This window comes from Vanacampus margaritifer, chromosome 6, assembly GCF_051991255.1.
Source record: "Vanacampus margaritifer isolate UIUO_Vmar chromosome 6, RoL_Vmar_1.0, whole genome shotgun sequence".
Classification (NCBI taxonomy): Eukaryota; Metazoa; Chordata; class Actinopteri; order Syngnathiformes; family Syngnathidae; genus Vanacampus; species Vanacampus margaritifer.
The window spans coordinates 18,828,842-18,848,939 of record NC_135437.1 but is presented as its reverse complement, the minus strand read 5'-3'; the positions used below and the strand labels follow the sequence as shown (position 1 = coordinate 18,848,939).

The following is a 20,098-nucleotide window of genomic DNA, read 5'->3' as shown; positions in this document are numbered from 1 at the left end:
TTCATTTAAACTATTTTTGTTAGTTAAACATTTTTTAACAAAGGTATGAAAACCTAGAAAAAGTTTTTTATTATACATTTAGACCAGATATAAAATTTGTGATTAATCGTGAGTTAACTATTGAAGTTATGTGATTAATTACAATTAAAATTTTTAATCACCTGACGACCTAATTTATGATCCTTTTTTTTTTAAATAATCTTTTTTCAAAAACCTAATTTTCAATAATCTTTTCTTTTTTTTTAATAATCTTTTCTTCTTCAAAAAAAGATGTTCACTATTTTTTTAAGGTAGCCAAATTAAACCACTCGACAGAAAAACGAGTATCAAACGATCAAGTGAGGCTAATTTGCATAAGCAACCAAGCTGTCTTGGTGTTGCCTCATTATCGCACGATCCATCATTGGAATATTTTAGAAAACGCAGTGCAATGCAAAACCGACAGAATTCAGTCACACAGTTCTCGTCTGCTTTGCTGTACTGTATTTACTTCATTATCGGCCACTTTTTGAGTTAGCAATGTTGTATCAAGTATGTATTTTTTTGGTCATATTTGTCATCACTGGCACCTTTCAGCATTCATCATACACAAAAACTAAGAAAATCCAAAATATACTTGAATCCATTAAATGCACTCTCATGTGAAATCTAATAAGATTAATATTATTATTATTTTTGCAACTGCCGAGGCATCCACACCAGCTTAACATGTACGTTTCATGAGTGACTCCTCAGTCAAGATTCGAACCCCGAATCTGAAAAATGTGAGGCAGCCAACACCACCACTAGGCAACCGTGCTGCCCTGTCGATCCCAAATAGTACTACCTTAACCATCCTGGACTTTGTTTCGATTGCATTTCATATTGATAATCAAGCGCTTCAGTCAGTGACTTGCCGAAACGAGGTTATACGTGAAGGACGAGCAGAAGTGATCTGACTTGAAAGGGGCTGAAGTGAAGCGTGATTCCATCTTCAGTCACATGTGCTGGCTCAGCAGTGTCAATTTGCTCCAGAAGATTACAACTGAAAGGGAAAAAAAGGCTGATTATTAAAAAAAATTTTTTTTTTTATAATTATATAATAGAGATGCCATCCGAGATGACTTACTGCCAGGCCTCCTTGACGGGCAGCATCATGTGGAGGGTTGCGGTCACGCCGCCGCCGTGAGCCTCGTACAGCCTGACCACGAGGGCTCCTTTCCTGTCCTCAGCCTGTTGGCGTTCAATGACAATTATCAGGCCATCGGCGACATTTGTGACGTGCCAAGTTGAACATTAGATGAGATACTTGTTTAACAGTCTCGAGGATGACGCTGGCAGGGCTGACGGAAAAAGCACTCCACGGCGTCGCGTCTGCGGAACACGGCGTTAGCCTCAGAGGGAAGTTGAGGTTGTATGCGCACTGGATGACTCCGGCATCTTGGAAGGACCCTATATTGCAAAATATGGTAACAATGACGCTTTTCTAACTCATTCTATGCCATTGACGGCTATAGACGTCAAAAAATCATTTTAAATATTTCTAATTTTATACTTTTGCTAATAAGTGTATGAAAACCTAAAAAAAACAATTTTTTCATTGTACATTTAGAACAGATATAAAGTTTGTGATTAATCGTGAGTTAATTATTGAAGTCATGTGATTAATTACAATTGAAATTTTTAATCGCCTGACGCGATTTTTAAAAAAAGGCTGGTTTCTATCAATAATGGAGGTTAAATTAACTCATTCACTGCCATAAACTCATTTTTAAAAAAGATCGTTAAAAATTTGGGGCGTCAGGTGATTTTTAAAAAAAAAAATCGTAATTAATCGCATGACTTCACTCGTTAACTCATGATTAATCACAAATTTTATATCTGTTCTAAATGTACAATACATTTTTTTTATTGTTAACAAAAGTGGAAAAAAAAAACTAACAGAAATAGTTCAAATGAATTTTTGACGTCTATAGCCGTCAATGGCAGTGAATGAGTTGATGGCATTAATAAAATAAAATAAAAGATGAACCTGTGTGTGGCATGATTGCATAGGTGAAATGATGCGTGCCCATATCAGCGTTGGCATCGGGAGACTTTGGTGCCCTCAACCTGAGACAAAGACATAGAAGCGCATCATACGAAGATTCACTCTGACTGAACACAACTGTAATGAATAAAACATTTCAAGTTGCGCATGGCCTCACAAAGAGAGCGTCATTGTGTTCTTATGGACCGAATAGCCGTATTTGCAGTCATTGAGCAGAGCCACTCCAAAATTGTGCTCCGATAAATCGGCCCATTTGTGACCCCAAACCTGAAGAGAGAAGGAACACAATATTTTCTTCCGTTTTCATTTCTGTAGGTGTAATTGTCATATGTCCCAATTGTATATGTATGTGCTTAGGGCTGCTCGTTTATGGGGGTGAAAATAATCACGATTATTTTGGCAATAATTGAAATCACGATTATTCAAACAATTCATTTTTGGCGCGAAACAAGAAAATGTTGAAAAATATTAAGACCAATTAAAAAAAAAAACATTATAATTATGTAAGTTCCTTTTAGACCAAACTGAATTTATATTAAGATATATTTCTAATAATAACAATAATAATATATTTATTTATTTATGTTGTCAAAAACTTGAAGTTGGAGTGCAGCTTGTGCACTGGGACGATCATTTACTTTTTGGTACAAAACGAAAATGTTTAAACATTAATAAAAAAAATACTAAGGCAAATAAAAAATTTTGAAACACTAATTATGTAAGTTCATTTTTATTGAAACAAAATTAAATTAGTTACTGTATTTTAAAATAAAAAAAGGTGCAAATGTATAAATTTAAACAACCAAAAAATTGTCTTAATAATAGATATATATATATATTTTTACAATTATGCTGATTTTGTAATTGTGAAGTGTAATAACCGAAATTGTAATTGAATTTCGATTAATTGCACAGCACTATATATGCTAATTACTTCAAATTTGGCCCAGTCCCATGATGTATTCCTGTGCGTGGGTCGCTGCAGATGTCCGAACTGGATGTCATACGTAGCGTTGGGGCTGTGCACTCGCACTGGGAATTCAACCTTCAGAAACTTGTGCGACTCAGCCCAGTCCACCTGCGAACAATCGGAAGACACCTGGCTTTGCAAAAAGTCTCTTTGCAATATTACAAAAGCAGTTGAGATATGTTGCTGTTTTGCGGTTATCAACATTCTAAATCACATTGCATGTTTGTAACAAAACTATATTAACTCATTCACTGCCATTGACGGCTATAGACGTAAAAAAATTCTATTAGTTTGACTTTTTTCCCCACTTCTGCTAACAAGAGTATGAAAACCCAGAAATTAGTTTTTTTGTACATTTAGAACAGATATAAATTTTGTGATTAATCGTGAGTTAACTAGTGAAGTCATGCGATTAATTACGGTTAAAATTTTAATTTTTTGGGACGCTCCTGATTTTTAATAATCTTTTCTTAAAAACAATATTAAAAATAAAAATAAAAATATATATATTTTTTAAGATTATATCACAATCTTTAATCGTAATTAATCGCATGACTTCACTAGTTAACTCACGATTAATCACAAATTTGATATCTGTTTTAAAACAATAAAAAAAAATTCTAGGTTTCCATACTCTTGTTAACAAAAGTGGGAAAAAATGTTAAACTCATAGAAATAGTTCAAATGAATTTTTGACGTCTATAGCCGTCAATGGCAGTGAATGAGTTAATTAATTAGATATGTGTCAACAATAAGTCACACATGTTGACTTACGCCCAACACGAGCGCGCACCTGCGTTTTGAACTGAATGTAAGGACACATGGCATCCATCACCATCTCCTGCGCGAGTGTGCTTTTGTGGCTGATCCTGAGCGTGAAGCCCACCCTTCCTCTGAGCTCATGCGATGACAGCACATGGGCCGGCCGCAGGACCTCCACCACTGGCTTCCTGTGTTGATGGGCGGGGCCACAGTTTGCTCGGAACGACGTCAGGCAAGTGCGTGCAACAACAGTGTCTCGCACCTTGTTTGAAGATGGTAATCCATTACATCCCAAGCGTCCCAGTAGAGCGGAACGTCATCAAACATGACAAACTGGTTACCGCCGAAGCCATCCGGAATGGCTTCCCTGAAACCAAAAGATGATTTAGTTCGAAAGTTATTTATTTATTTGTTTTTATTCATTGGTAATAAAAACGATTTCATAGTCTAATAGTCAATTCTCAGTGAAATAATCTCAAATTTTGACATGCATGAAAACTAACTTACATTTAATGTTTTCCTCTTCTTTTTTTTAAAAGGTAAAATTGACATTGATCAGCAACAAAAAGTGTTTATATATATATATATATATATATATATAGAGAGAGAGCAAATGTGCAGTGTATTTTTGTGGAAATTCAATAAAACGACACCAATTGAACAGATTTGGACAGCGTGAAAATTTCAAAGAAGGCAAGGTTGTAATAGATCATGAAAACTAACAAAATAACTCAAATAAAAAAAAAATAAAAAAATGTTTGTTAATGCAATAAAATAACAACTGTGCTTTTAAAAACAAACTAACTGCAACAACAATAGCTAACTGAAATGACATTTTAAGTTTACAAAACTACCTCGAATTATAGCGGAAGACAGAAGAAAACTAAGAAACTAAAGAAAGAAAGAAAAATAAACTAAAATGAAGCATTTTGAAAAAAAAATTGTAGAAACTACCAAACTAGTTGAATTTAAAAGATAAAAGTCAAAACCAAACCAAAACTATAAACTTTTGAGGGGCACCCTCCCGTCGCGTGAGACATTCTCACAACAATTCTGTTATTCTTCACTTCCCTTCTCAAAAGTGTTTACATGTGACGTGCTTGTGAGTCACACTTGTGACGCAGCACAGTCGCCTCAATATCTCTGAGAAGGGAAGTGAAAAAGCCAAACTAGTCATATATGCTGACAGAGCTAACCCAAGCCTCAATGAATATCCCATCACAATTATTGCGTAATCTTGGAGCGGAATAACAACAGAATTGTTCTCAATGCTTTATTTTAATATTACAAGATCACCATAATCTTGACATTTGGAGTTACATTTAAAAACTACCCAACTCAGATTAAAATTACATTTATGTATTCATTAACTCATTCACTGCCATTGACGGCTATACACGTCAAAAATTCATTTGAACTATTTCTATTAGTTTAACTTTTTCCCCCCACTTTTGTTAACACGAGTCTGATAACCTAGAAAAAAATATTGTACATTTAGAGCAGATATAAAATTTGTGATTAATCGTGAGTTAACTAGTGAAGTCATGCAATTAATTACGAAAAAAATTAATCGCCTAACGCCCCTAATTTTTAATGATCTTTTCTTCTTTAAAAAAGAAAAAGAAAAAAGAAAAGGAAAAGGTTATTAAAAATTAGGGGCGTCAGGCGATGACATTTTTAAATCATAATTAATCGCATGATTTCACTAGTTAACTCACGATTAATCACAAATTTTATATCTGTTCTAAATGTACAGTTAAAAAATTCTAGGTTTTCATACTTTTGTTAACAAAAATGTAATAATAATAATATAAATAGTTCAAATGAATTTTTGACGTCTATAACCGTCAATGGCAGTGAATAGGTTAATGTTCCTAAATTCTTAGCTATTCATATTTCACAAGGATATCAGTTGGGTTTTTTTACATCGTGTATCATTTCAAAACCACTGAATTAGCATTTATCAAGCTAGTCAGAAGCTAAAGATATGTGTTAAACACACTTGTATTTAAGTGTGTACACAACCTTAAACAGTACTCTAATGTCAGCGCCACCGTTTTAGAAAATGCGGTTATTCATATTAATTATCACAACTATTATTTTTGTTCCTTTCATGTCTCGTGTGTGACCTTCGTATGATCAGTTAGGTCAGCAGCCTGACAAAACTTCTTCTTCTGCTTGCATGTTTGTGAAGTTATAATTTTGAGGTAACACTACTCCCTGTTTCTTTAATGGGGATAAATAATTGCTGACTATATAACCGGAGTACCTGTTTGCAGTGATCAAACACAACGATGCCAGTGTGCCATCTTTGTTGACAACGGCCCGTATGATGCCGTTTTCCATCAGGATGCTGCCGTCAGCCTGTAATGTTGAGGCAAATTCACTCACAATCCATTTTTCATCCTTAACTCATTCACTGCCATTGACGGCTATAGACGTAAAAAAAATAATTTGAACTATTTCTATTAGTTTAAAATTGCCCCCCCCCCCCACTTTTGTTAACAAGAGTATGAAAACTTAGATTTTTTTTTTATTGTATTAGAACAGATATAAAATTTGTGATTAATCGTGAGTTAACTAGTGAAGTCATGCGATTAATTACGATTAAAAATGGTAATCGCCTGACGTCCCAAATTTTTAATAATCTTTTCTTAAAAAAAAAAAAAGATTAATAAAAATTGGAAATTAATAAAATAATTACAATTATTTTATTTATTTAAAAAAAAGAAAAGATTATTTAAAAAATTAGGGGTGTCAGGTGATGGGTGAATTTATCGCATGACTTCACTAGTTAACTCACGATTAATCACAAATGTTATATCTGTTCTAAATGTACAAAAAAACAATTACAGGGTTTTATACTCTTGTTAACAAAAGTGGAAAAAATGTTAAACTAATAGAAATAGTTCAAATTAATTTATGACGTCAATGGCAGTGAATGAGTTCATTATTTAACCTCGTAGATGTTCATAACAAATGATAATAATACAAATGTGTTGAATTGTTTACATGCATTTAATTTGGTTGTCAGAGGTTTGAAAAATGTAAACTGGTCGGTGACATTCTCCACATTTGACAAAGCAAATCATCAGTATTCAGAAGTTTGCAATCAGTAGAACTTTCTCACTCATTCACAACGTGCTTCGGTTCTTACTTGGTCCTCTTTATAGAGGATATGGCTGCAAAAAAACCCGAAGTAAAATAAAATAAAATACCTGAACAGTGACAGAGACTGGAGTCACAGGCTTTGTGTCTTGAATAGGAGATACACCAATGCTAGGAACTCTCACCAGAGCTATTGCGTAACAGACGAAAGCAAAGACATATTATCATCATAAAAACTTTTTTTTTTTTTTAAACATCTCATTCATTCATACCTAAACTGTGGTGACTGGGGCCATCTTGGATCTGGAGGACTTCAAGGCGCTCCCAGGGCAGAGAGTTGAAGACACCTGTGGCGTCGCCCTCAGACACGAGGGCTTTGAGGCCATCTTGCAGGAGAGCAGCGCCGCTCCTGCTGATATCTAACAGACACATCGTATGACATACGTCTAAAAACCTAAGCAGAGAGCATTTTAACTCATTCAATGCCATTGACGGCTATAAATGTCAAAAATTCATTTGAACTATATGTATTAGTTTAAAAAATTTCCCCCACTTTTGTTAACAAGAGTATGAAAACCTAGATTTTTTAGAACAGATATGAAATGTGTGATTTATCGCGAGTTAACTAGTGAAGTCATGCGATTAATTACGATTAAAAATCATTAATCACCTGACACCCCAATTTTTTTTTACATTTTCTTCTTTTTTTTTTATTCATTCACTGCTGTGTGCCCTGCGATTGGCTGGCAACCAGTTCAGGGTGTACCCCGCCTACTGCCCGAAGCCAGCTGGGATAGGCTCCAGCACCCCCGCGACCCTAGTGAGGAAAAGCGGTCAAGAAAATGGATGGATGGATGGATGCTATTGACGTCAAAAATTCATTTAAACTATTTCTATTAGTTTAACATTTTTTCCCACTTTTGTTAACAAGAGTATGAAAACCTAGAATTTTTTATTGTACATTTTTGATTAATCGTGAGTTAAAAGTTCTGACTTTTATTTGACAATTTTGTCTACATTTTATGGTAATTTTCAGGATTTCTTCTTTTGATTTTGGACATTTTATAGTTATTTTTTAAAACGTTTTCTTTTCTGCCTTTAAAAAAAAAACAACATTTCTGCCTTTTTAGGCAATTTTGTTTACATTTTATGGAAATTTTCGGGATGTCTTCTTTTTTTGGACATTGTATGGTGACTTTTTAAACTTTTTCTTTTTGCCTTTAAAAAAAAATAATGTTCTGACTTATTTGGCAATTTTGTGTACATTTTATAGTAATTTTCAGGATTTCTTCTATTGATTTTGGCCATTTTATAGTTACTTTTAAAACGTTTTCTATTCTGCCTTTTTTTTTTAATAACATTTCTGCTTTTTTGGCAATTTGGGGTACATTTTATGGTCATTTGGGGGATTTATTCTTTTGTTTTTGGACATTTTTAAGTTACTTTTTGAATGTTTTCTTTTCTGCCTTTTTTTAAATGAATTTTCTGACTTTTTTTTCAATTCTTGAATTCCATACTTTTTTAACAAATAAATGCATAGAACTCTCCATAGTTGGAAAAATAAATGTACTCAGTATTTGACATACCTTCATAATACCTCAACGCATCCTCCACAACCATCTCTATACAGCTGCCTGGGATGACATCATGGAACTGGTTCAGCAGTAAAAGCCTGCCATGCAAGGGAGCATCAATCATATTGCGCCTGTTATCTATTTAGTCAGGTGGAATAAGTGAACTCTGACCTCCAGAGTTCCCGCAGCGTCGCCACAGGATACTGAAAAGTTTTACTGTGACACATTGCCAAGCTGCTGGCCATCTCGACGTCATGCAGGAGCGTTTCACACTGCCGGTTGCCTCGCTTGATCTGCAAAAAAATGACGTTTGTATTCATTTGGAGAAGATGTTGTTTATAAAGTGATCAAGTATTCGAGCGTGTATTCATCTACTTTTGCCTGTGTGGTGTACGTGCCGTTGTGCAGCTCTAGGAAAAGTTCGCCGGTCCAAGTGCACAGCAGGTGTGAGTCAGCCCAAAGCTGAGAGAAGAGCTTGTCAGGACTGGACATGTGAACCCTGAAAGGAAGCGGTGATGGAAATGAGCGAGTGGCGCCCATCAGGGGGTCATTTCAAACAATGCCATCATGACATCAATAGAAATGATTAACTCATTCACTGCCATAAATTCATAAAAAAAAAGAAAAAGATTATTAAAAATTAGGGGCGGCATTTTTAACATAACATTTTTAATTGTAATTAATCGCATGACTCACGATTAATCACAAATTTTATATCTGTTCTAAATGTTCAAAAAAAAAATTCTAGGTTTTCATAATCTTGTTAACAAAAGTGGGAAATTTTTTAATAGAAATCTATACGTCTATTTTTACGTCTATAGCCGTCGATGGCAATGAATGGATTTAAAAAAAGAAAAAGAAACCATTATTAAAAATTTGGGGCGTCAGGCGGTTAAAATTTGTAATCATAATTAATTGCATGACTTGACTAGTTAACTCACAATTAATCACAAATTTTATATCTGTTCTAAATGTACAATAAAAAAATCTAGGTTTTCATACTCTTGTTAACAAAAGTGGGATTTTTTTTTTTTAAACTAATAGAAATAGTTCAAATTAACTTTTGACGTCTATAGCCGTCAATGGCAGTGAATGGGTTAATATCCTGTTGTATTCAACCGAAATGGGTGTCATAAAAAAAACCAAGACTTGTTTATTGGGTGGGGTTTGGGCGGTTCATGTTCAGGAAAAGGAACTGACTTGGGAAGTCCATCTGTGTCCTGGACCCGTCTGAGTCGATCCAGCATCAACTGCGTGGGGCCGCCGCCCCCGTCGCCGAATCCAAATAAAACGGCGCTGTGGTTGGCGCGACCTTTGTCCTTGTTTTGCTTGACGGTTTTTACAAGCTGTGGACAGAAAGAAAAAAACGCCCACGGGAATGTAGCAACGTCTTGGGAAATGTGGAAATATATTTCTTCTCAGACTAAACAAAGAGACGCAAACGTTACTCACGTCTTCAACCTTGCCCATCATTGAATAGCAATTTCCAGGTGGGAAGTGAGTCAAGACCTTGGAGCCATCAAGTCCTTCCCAGAAAAAGGTGCTATGCTTTATAAATCAGACATTTTAATAGGCATTTTTTTTCCCCCCGACAAGCATTTTTATTTTTACATAATGCCAAGCTTCAACTTACAGGGAAGGCGTTCACGAGGTTCCAACTGAGTTTCTGTGTTAAAAAATTGGAAATTCCGCAACCCTGCATTATCTGAGGGAGTTGGGTCGAGTAGCCAAACGTATCTGGAAGCCAGAACTAAATCAAATAGAGAGAAAAGTGAATCAAAGCAAAGTAATCAGATATTAGCAAGATCAACTCCTTACCTCTGTGCACCTCTTTCCAAATTCTTGCTCAAAATAACGCTGGCCCTCCAGGAACTGCCTGACCATGGATTCTCCTGAGGGGAGATTGCCATCCTGACAGACAACACTCAATTAGATCATTTCATAAAATGCATGATGGGTAATCTCCAAGAACAAGCTTTCACCATCTCCACCCACGTCCCTCCGACCGGGACGAACCGTCCCGCCTTGACGTAATGTTGAATCTCTGAGAAGAGTCCCGGGTACCAGCGCTTGACCCACTCAAACTGCTGAGCCTGTTTGACAGAAAAATTGTTTGATTCAGCAACTCTGCATACTCGACATGCATTGATCAGATGGTGAACTTTGCTGAGGAATTACCTGAGAACAAGTGAACACAAATTCGGGGTTCTTTTCCATGAGACGGATTGCGGTCACCCAGCTCCGACCACATTTGCGAATGGTTTCTTCGTAAGGCCACAGCCAAGCTGTGGACAGTCAAAAATTATCAATACAAGAGACAAAAGTCATCTTTTTTTTTTTAACATTGACAGTTTCAGAAAGATATTACTTTAACGTTATAACTGTGGTGCAGTTTGCAGTCACAATTACTATGCAAAATGACCATAAAATGTACACAAAACTGTTAGAAAATCGATTGCTTCAATCTATACTGTAGATGTGCAAGGAATTGTAATGATCTACTCCAGTCTGACTCGCTAATGCTAATTAGCGCGCTACTCGCGGCACTTTTATCACTCAAAAGAACGGCTCCACACTGGGAAAAAAACAAACAACTTTTATTGGAATAACTTGATCGTGACTTTTTCCTTCTACTCTCTAATGTGGCTACAACTTAGCAGTGTCTTAGACCGTGTGGAACCACACTGCCTCTCAGTGGCCAAACCGGGTACAACATAAACAGTGCTCCAAATCAAGGCGCACACAGACAAAGGCAAGACAGTATAAAATAATTGAAATAAAATCGATTTTGGGACATTTAAAATCGATTCTGAATCGTACTAAACGATAATCACGATTCTTATGAGAATCAATTTTTTGGCACACCCCTAGAATAATAAATTCCGTGTTTTGGCAGATGTTGCTTGCTAAACTAGTGACACGTCACGCATTAGACTTCTTTTTTCTCTTCTTTTACTTTTTTTTGGCAGTTAGCAAATACTTTTAGTGTGACTTATATTGCAAAAATACATAAAAGTGTGACCTATAGTCTGAAAAATATGGTAATGGTAATAAATACATCATAAAAATGGGAAACCTGAGTCTATGTGGCAGTGGCCCATGGCATGGACGGTATGTTGGCTTTGGCCGTTGCGCTGGCTGAAGAACTTGTGAGCCAGAGCGTGCGCTTTGGAAAAGGAGCTGGCATCAGCCGGGTCGCTCACATTCACCATTTCATTGACGGTGAACAGCGCTTGGAAGCTGCGCTGCTCGCTCTCGCCCAATTCCTACCCCCAAAAAAAAGGAAAAAAGACAGTGTATATATACTATTTGCCTTTTTTGTGACTTTGCGTCCAAAGAAGACTGCTGTACCTTAACGATGTCAATCAGCATCTCAAAATCAGTCAGCAGTTCCCGGACATCTCTGTTAAATACCACCAGCTCGGCTTTCTGCACGGAGAATGTCCTGTTTGGATCTGGAGCTGCAATCATAGAACCTTGACCGGCTCCAAAGAGGCCATTACAGGCCAGCTCCACATAGACGGTCACACTGGAAGAAAAGAAAAAAAGAGCAACAATAGAGTTTGTTTAACTCGCAAGGTTACGCAATATCACTTGATGTGGAGTCTACACATTACTCGACAAAAATATCACTGCCACTGTATCAACAAACTCACCAAGCAATGTGCATCTTATGGCTAACATGGGAAAAACAAGTTTTATTACTGTAGTGAGTGTAGTGACCTTTTCCTGGCCTCTGTGAAGCTCAAACACAAAACAAAAAAGTACTTTAATTACCTAATACTTATTTGAAGCAAAACCTAAAGTAAATATAGAAGATGATGATGATTTTTCTGATTTTTTAGGAAACACAAAAAAAAATTACCATTTGCCTCATGAGGAGATAATTTAGGCAAAAAATAAATACATTTGCAAAAAAAAAAAAAAAGACTTTGACAATTATTTTAATAGGGTGACGATATGTGAAGCAAGCCAAAACGGGGAGCCGATCTCTGGTCCTCGCTTGAAAGTGGCCATGGATTCACCCAGCATAGCTTCTCATATCATAGAAAGAGAAATTCGGAGTGGGGGCAGTTATTTTGTAAATTAGCTCCACTGTTGCATAACATGACATTTTCTGAAATAGGTAGATAATTGAAGATTTACTAGGTTGTTTAATATATAATTTAAAAGACAAAACACCAAAGGCACATTTTCCATAAATCTAGTATAATTTCCGATAATCCCCATAAAATCAATCACTACCAAAAACTAATAATCTCTTTGTACTACATGCTTACATTCAGGATTATCTTCCAAAATCAATTCTAATTTCTATCACCGACTGACCTTTGTCCCTCCTCCTCTGTGAGACAGTCAGAAAGGATGTAACTTGTCTTTTCACCTTCTTTAGTCAGACCCTGTGGATGAACAACACAGGAAATCACGACGATGGCCACAAGACTAATCGAAGAAGCAAACAACGTCTTCCTTTACCTGAACTGGTTTTCCATCCTTCCAAACCATCACCTCGCCATCACTTTCCCATAGAAGATGGACCTCTTTTCCTTTCCAGGTCAAGGGGATTTTTAGGGCTGCTTTAAACCAACACGTCCACCACCTAAAATAAACTTAGAAATTGTGTTGCTCTGGACTTGAATTACAAGAAATAAATGTTTTTTTTTTTTAAGAAGTGTAAAAATACTCACGTTGGTCCAAAAATATCACCAACTTTATAAGGGCTAAAATTGTGCGTTTGTGCTTCTGAGAATGTTATCCGTTTGGAGGACATAAACGAGCTGAGGGATTCCAGGGGGTGAGAGTCTCCATATAGTCTGCACGAAGAGTAGCAGTAGTTTATGCATTTAGGACCAGGACAAAGAAAAGGCAAAGTTTACAGTTCTTAACCATACCGTCCTCGCAGGTTGCAGTCTGTGAAATAAATATCAGAAACGAACTTCTCGGCTCTCTCCAACAGCGTGCGCCGGTTCTTTAACACGGGCTGGTGGTACATAGCAAACACAGACATATAAACGTGTTAACGTTTGGAAATTCGAGTGAGATTTCAAATGTATGATTGTGATTGCACACAGACAGCTTTGACATGACCCGGAAGTAGAACTTGGGACTGCGTCTACACTTCTGGCCGCTAGATGGCAGGGTTTCACAAATGATATATTTGTGCAAATTGCCACTTAATCCAGTTAGAATCGCTACAGTAATGTAAATATGGGTATAAATTACATTTACAAATACAAATAGATAAAACACTGTGCTTGTATGAAAGTATAAATACGGGGTGAGGGAGGTCTAAGAAATCAATTTATAAATATATTTTAGAAGAATTTATAAATATATTTTAGAATATAAAATACATTTCTAGAGGATTAATTTAGCTGGGGCTGAACTGATTTCTCCCTCACTCTGATATCATGTTGTCCCTGGAAATATAATAGCTGCAAACAAAAATGTCATAAAAATATATACTGTATATGCTGGCATTTACCACTCAGTCAGTACATTACAAACACTCTGCTATTATTGCCATTCCTCATTGTTGCTGAATTTAATTGTAGATCACTGTTGTTATGTAGGAGTTAGCTGACACTTTTTTTTTTCTGACAAGGAAATGTTATAGTAGATGCTCAGAGGCAGCACCACTGTGCTCTGTACCCTTAACCTCTGACCCTAGAATCGCCCCTGGTTTCAATTTCCTGTTAGTTGACAGGTGTACTAGAACATGAACATGCTCTTGTACTGCTGTCGGTCGTCCATCTTTGTCAAGGTTGGATGTGTTTAAAGATTTGTTCTGGATTCCTCACTTGTAGCGAGGGTTTGTTTGACTTACAGTTCTTTTCAATTAAACTCCAATCCAAACCGTGTTCCTCTGACCTGCTTTATCTATTTACGGACCATCCATCCATCCATCCAATTTCTGCACTAGTTGTCCTCAACAGGGTTGCGGATGAGCTGGAGCTTATTTTGGGTGTGAGGCGGGGTGCACCCCAGACTGGTCGCCAGCCAATCGCAGGGCATATTTATGGACTATTTCCTGAAACCCATTTAGTAGTACATTTCTAACATCCACAGACCAGAAATGTCAGCTTCATTTAACTTTCTGAGGTTGAACTTCAAAAGGTAATTTTCACCACATCTACTACATGTCTCAATGTCTTGGCCTATTTCCTTGCGATTGGTTGACCAGAAGTAGGCTATACAGTGACATTTCTTTGTAGGGAATACGTTTGGGAATAAATTTATTTAAATGTCCCAGCCACTTAGAATAAACCTGAACCTTGTAAAACACACATTTTAAAGTACAGTATTATTTGCACGCAAAAACAAAAAAGGGAACACGACTGCAAACCAAAAAACACAAACTAAATAAAAAACACAAAAACAAAACATGACAGCAATTTTTTTTTTTAAATCACAAAAACAAAAAGTTACGCTACTATAAAACTGTAATATCTATTTTTTCCTATATATTTTAGTAGGGAGGTACTTTCGTCTAATCAGATTCCTCGGATCTCCCCCCCAGGCCTCCCCCCACGTTAACACCACTTCCGTTAGCAAAGTTTTTGCCTTTTTGTGTGTTTTGCGATTTATTTATTTATTTTTTCAGATTTAGTGTTTGTATTTGTGATTACGTTACCCTATTTTTGGTTTTGTTTTTATTTTTAATTTGTGTTTGCAATTCCTTTTTTGTTTCGGTTTTTCATTTGTAGTTGTGATTAGATTTTTTTTGTTTCGTTTTTTTTTTGCGTTTGTGATTAAATTTTGTTTTTGTGATTATTATTTTTTTTTTGTTTCGTTTTTTTGCGTTTGTGATTAAATTTTGTTTTTGTGATTATTATTTTTTTTTTTGTTTCGTTTCTTAAGTTTATTTCATTTTGTTTTTGTGATTTATTTCATTTTGTTTCATTTCATTTTGTTTTTGTGATTTTTTGGTTTATTTCATTTTGTTTCATTTCATTTCATTTTTGTGATTTTTTGGTTTATTTCATTTTGTTTTTGTGATTTGTTTTGTTTTTGTGTCGTTTTTTTATTTTATTTTGTTTTTATGTTTCACGGTTTGTAGATGTGTTCCCGTTTTTACTTTCGCGTTTTGCACTTCAGAGACACCCGCACACATTGCTTATATACAAGAAAGACTTACCTTACAGGCGGGGGAGCGAACCCACGCCAACTTGCATCGTATGCAAGTGACGGTACCACTCCGCCACCTGGAGCCCCGGAAGAGAGTCAACTTGATGGCGAGTTTTCCAGCCCCTCCTCCCCTCTGCCCCACCCCTACCCCCACGTGTTTGCTCTGCCAATCGTGATTTGTTGCGTTCAAACTTATGCCATGGCACTCAAGCGTGCATGGTCAGGGAGCATGTGTCCTCTTTTTTGTTGTTGTTGTTTGTTTCAGAGTTTAACGAGCCACTCCCAAGTTAATTGTTTGATTGACAGCACCCTCCAAAACAGAGCGGTCTGCACAACAGTGTAGTTAAACAGATCACACCACATACTAAAGACACCAGATTGTTTTTTCCCACGCATCACCTTCCCTTCCTTATCTCCGTGACTCAAATGCTCACATCTCTCAGCCGCTGTGAAAAATAAAGTTCGGCAAAGGAACGCAGAGCTTGCTGTCATTCCGTGAGTCTGGCGAACTTTACCAAGACTGGGAGGCAGCACCGTGCAAGTTATGCCACAATTTGTCAATGGATCGTGAATGCTTGGGTGAACGCAAAAGCCGGTGTCGGTAGATGTGATCGTACTGCTAGATTGTATCGGGGTCGCCTACAGATGACGTCACGCTACAGGATTGACTGGATATTGTCCGTTTACAATTGTTCAATACAATTATTTTGGAAAAAAATACATGGTGGACGTCAAAATATTGGAAAGAAAATATTAAATATGTCATTTAAATAACAAAATGTATAGACCGAAATGGTCAAAACCTAAATAAACCTAAGAATATAAAAGATTGAAGATTTATGAAAAAAAAGAAGAAGATTGAAGCGGGGCAGCACGTCCGCCTCCCAGTGCAGAGGACGTGAGATCAAGTCCGGGCTTCGGCCTTCCTGGGTGGAGTTTGCATGTTCTCCCCGTGCTTGCGTGGGTTTTCACCGGGTACTCCGGTTTCCTCCCACATTCCAAAAACATGCATGGCAGGTTAATTGAACACTTCAAATTGTCCCTAGGTGTGAATGTGAGTGTGGTTGTTCGTCTCTGTGTGCCCTGCGATTGGCTGGCAACCAGTTCAGGGTGTACCCCGCCTACTGCCCGAAGCCAGCTGGGATAGGCTCCAGCACCCCCGCGACCCTAGTGAGGAAAAGCGGCCAAGAAAATGGATGGATGGATGGATGGAAGATTGAAGCGCCGTCGAGCTTGCCGATGGCGTCAGTACGAAATGCGCGATTCGGACGTGTTCACTTCGGTTTGGTTTCTTTTTGAATACATCACAAAAATAATCTTGACCACATTAGCAATCTAAACTGACAATATTTGCCACATCTCAGGCAATTAATTTGTGCATTATTATTATTGTTATTATTATTGTGTATTCTTAGGTTTAGTCACGTTTTTACAATTTTAGCCCGTACATTTTGTTATTTAAATTACATCTTTAATATATGCCCTTTTAAAAACACGCGCTAGCACTAGCATATGTTTTAGCATCATAGCATGCTACCATATGTTTTGAGCTAGAGTATGTTTAACCGTGCGTGCGCCCAATAATGCGGTGCGCCTTATGTGTGTGTTAAACACAGAAATAGCACCCGTAACTGCGCCTTTTAATACATTGCGCCTTATGGTCGTGAAAATACGGTGTGTCTAACAAATGTCAGCTGGCTAATTGCTAACATATAACACGAAACATGTTAGACTGGCTAACAGAAATTAGCATCGATGTTACAGTAACTATAAACCTTCACACAACTTTGATTAACAAAGACAGAGTAGCAACACATACAAACACAGCATGCAACAATATTGTCAGACATATTCTCTCTGGATTAATACTTGGGTAAAAATCCACAACAGAGAACAATGAGCCTGTAATGCAGCAGTAAGTAATGTATTTCTATAACAGGACACATTTACAAGCCCGCCACAGCAGCATGCAGGCAGTAAAAGTAGCCCACAGCAGCAATGATGACATTATCAAGAGCCACTGCTGTGAATCACTTGGCGAGCACTGTCACCCGACGGCCCAGCGTGCAATTGTAAAAGCAAATAAAACATCAGAGGAAAAAAAGCCCAAACATTTATCCCACAGACGCTCATAATGTATAATAATAAACATTTGTGAACCTGAAGCTTGGAAATGGTAGCTTACAGTGCGGTGAAAAGAAAGCTTATAAAGATGATGAAGTAACACCGCTACTGCAGTCATGTGATCGATGCCGCAGGATGCTGGGAAGCCGGCGGGGGCTCGGGGTCATCTTAAAACTTTCTCGGTAACATTCACAGGGTAGGATGCGTTTGTTGCAGTGTTTCTGTGAAGCCAAGAAGCCTTTTATTATGATATCATGGAGCAGCCTTAAGTACAGGCTTGGTGCAAATGCGGGTGAGCCCATCCTTCTCATGCCACCCTACCATCAAGGATGCCTGTCGACTCCTGTCCCTTCATTGTTTGGACTGCGGTCTGCGCGTGGTTCTAACGAGAAAGGAAGGCTCGAGGGGATGGATGACAGTCCTGACTTGACCCGGGACTTTGCGGAGCACAGCGCTAACTTTTAGCAGATCATCGCATCGTTTCCTGTTTAACAATGAATTGAACCCAAAACACCAAATAAGGAATCAAGAGTTGATAGAAAAGAAATTGAGTGGAACCCCAAAAGTACATTTTGGACAGTGCGAGAATATTATAGAGTGTCCAAGCTAAAAATGATGCAGCAGCGTCACTCAGCACGAAAAGACACGTTTCGGTATAACCACCACTATTTAACAATTAATTCATGTGCAAACAATTAGTCGTTTGTTTTTCCGTGTTAGCTAGCAGGATAACTTCCTGGTTGACGGACTGGAAACAGACGGGAGATGCCAATATGATTCTGTCGGTTGGGCCAGAGCCGTATATAGAGAGAGTTTGGCTAACTCTGCTTCAGCAGGGTAACAAGATGGCGTCCGTATGTCATGTGACCAGCAGTTGACCAATCATGCTGTGAATGGTCACGCTGTGATTGGTACACTTTTTGAGATATAAATTGAGATGTAATATATATATATATATATATATATATATATATATATATATATATATATATATATAGAGGGAGAGAGAGAGAGAGAGAGAGAGAGAGAGAGAGAGAGAGAGAGAGAGAGAGAGAGAGAGAGAGTTCGGTACACATACTCTAAACTTTTCAACCCCAAAAAATGAGAATGTAAATCATGAGCAAATAAGTACATGACATTTTCACACAAGGAAACACTGTTGGTGTACTTTGAACTCCCTGTGGGCTGTGACACATCCTCTTTACAGTTTGTCTCAATTTTCCTGTTTCCTGTGAGCTGTGTCTATATAGAGAACATCAAGCAATATGGAAATGAGTGAGTGCGCGTGAATGACGTACTGCACGCTACCCAAAGAGGTATGAATAGTAACTCATTATTGATGTGCAGTTGCTACATTGCAGGTACAAAATTAGTTATTACATCATCCAATGAGTTAATATGCCTTCAATTGAAATTAGTCTTTTTTTCCCCCAATCATACTAATAATTGTTTTTTAATGTTTCAGAAATTATAAAGATAGAAAAACTTTTTTTTTTGTAGATAATTATGTAAATTGAGGACAATTTGCAAAAATGTTTTTTGCAAAAAACATGAACTTGATGCATGGTTGCTTAAAATAATGTGGCGGACCGGATCTGGCCCCCAGGCCGTGAATTTCACACCAAGTGAAAATGTTACCAAGAATTCAGAAAAATCCAAATCACTGCTATGTGGGTGATTAAAGTGCGGTTACCCTTTTTCCAAAAGTGTGCTTTTCTAAATGCTTTAGGCTAATTCAGATAATACATGGGGATTATCTCAAGTGTTTAACTTGGATGAAAATATACCACAAGCTACGTAGTAATGGAAAGTCCTTAAGTATATACTCCAGGGTAGGAATTCTTTAAAAGAGAGGAAAATGAGTAGCATAATTTTTTTATGCAACATCATCACATTTTCAGAAGTGATTCACAGTGAGGCGCAGGGTTATTTTGAAAACTTAAAAAAATAAAATAAAATTCAAAAAACAATGTCGTTAACGAAATTAAATAAAAACGAAAATGCTTTCTAAAGAACTAACTAAAACTACATTTTATGATTACAAAACTCACTAAAACTAACTATAATTATAGCAAACATTTCCTATTCGTTTTGGTCTTTGGTAATTAATTGAATGCATGAACCTTTGGGGATGATTTTAAATGCGATTTTAAGTAGATTTATTTCACCAGAATAAGGACATTTGAAAGTGTCACACAGAAGTGATGTCATCTAGGACCAGCCAATAGAAAAGCACCTTCAGATAACGCTCGAGGCGACAACAAAATGCAACGCCAGGTGAGAAATTAGTTACTTTTCTCATTTTACCATGGTCTTTATTCAATATTTCGCACAAGCAGAGGTGGCAAATCCAGGTCCAGAAAGTAAAAACCCTGCCACAGTTTGGCTTTAACCCCAGGTCCT

General features: G+C 37.1%; 1 protein-coding gene across 2 annotated transcripts; it reads right to left on the bottom strand.

Moving 5' to 3' along the window:
• Positions 1 to 460: 460 nt before the first annotated feature.
• man2c1 (mannosidase, alpha, class 2C, member 1) lies at positions 461 to 13,549 on the bottom strand. Of its 2 annotated transcripts, XM_077567645.1 has the most exons (26): positions 13,336 to 13,549; positions 13,132 to 13,257; positions 12,920 to 13,043; positions 12,773 to 12,843; positions 11,795 to 11,972; positions 11,520 to 11,709; positions 10,622 to 10,728; positions 10,426 to 10,536; positions 10,262 to 10,354; positions 10,077 to 10,193; positions 9,896 to 9,991; positions 9,644 to 9,789; positions 8,819 to 8,942; positions 8,615 to 8,736; positions 8,456 to 8,541; positions 7,142 to 7,288; positions 6,980 to 7,059; positions 6,031 to 6,125; positions 4,024 to 4,128; positions 3,793 to 3,949; positions 2,964 to 3,107; positions 2,187 to 2,296; positions 2,012 to 2,091; positions 1,289 to 1,431; positions 1,109 to 1,212; positions 461 to 1,024 (listed from the first exon to the last, which is right to left on the bottom strand). In XM_077567645.1, the coding sequence occupies exons 1-26, from the start codon at positions 13,449 to 13,451 to the stop codon at positions 907 to 909; spliced, it is 3,090 nt and encodes a 1,029-aa protein (XP_077423771.1). In that variant the 5' UTR covers positions 13,452 to 13,549; the 3' UTR covers positions 461 to 906. The 2 variants fall into 2 exon arrangements, with proteins under 2 accessions (XP_077423771.1, XP_077423773.1); XM_077567647.1 differs by lacking the exons at positions 461 to 1,024; positions 1,109 to 1,212; positions 2,187 to 2,296 and having other exon boundaries at positions 1,292 to 1,431.
• Positions 13,550 to 20,098: the final 6,549 nt, after the last annotated feature.

What these genes read in the sequence shown, in the direction of transcription:
- man2c1 (XM_077567645.1), bottom strand. Translation starts at nt 13,451, where the DNA reads ATGTCTGTGTTTGCTATGTACCACCAGCCCGTGTTAAAGAACCGGCGC. An exon ending in GAGGGACGTGGGTGGAGATG is followed by an intron (nt 10,355 to 10,425) that starts GTGAAAGCTTGT and finishes GTTGTCTGTCAG; the next exon opens with GATGGCAATCTCCCCTCAGG. An exon ending in CCCGTCAAGGAGGCCTGGCA is followed by an intron (nt 1,025 to 1,108) that starts GTAAGTCATCTC and finishes TTTCCCTTTCAG; the next exon opens with TTGTAATCTTCTGGAGCAAA.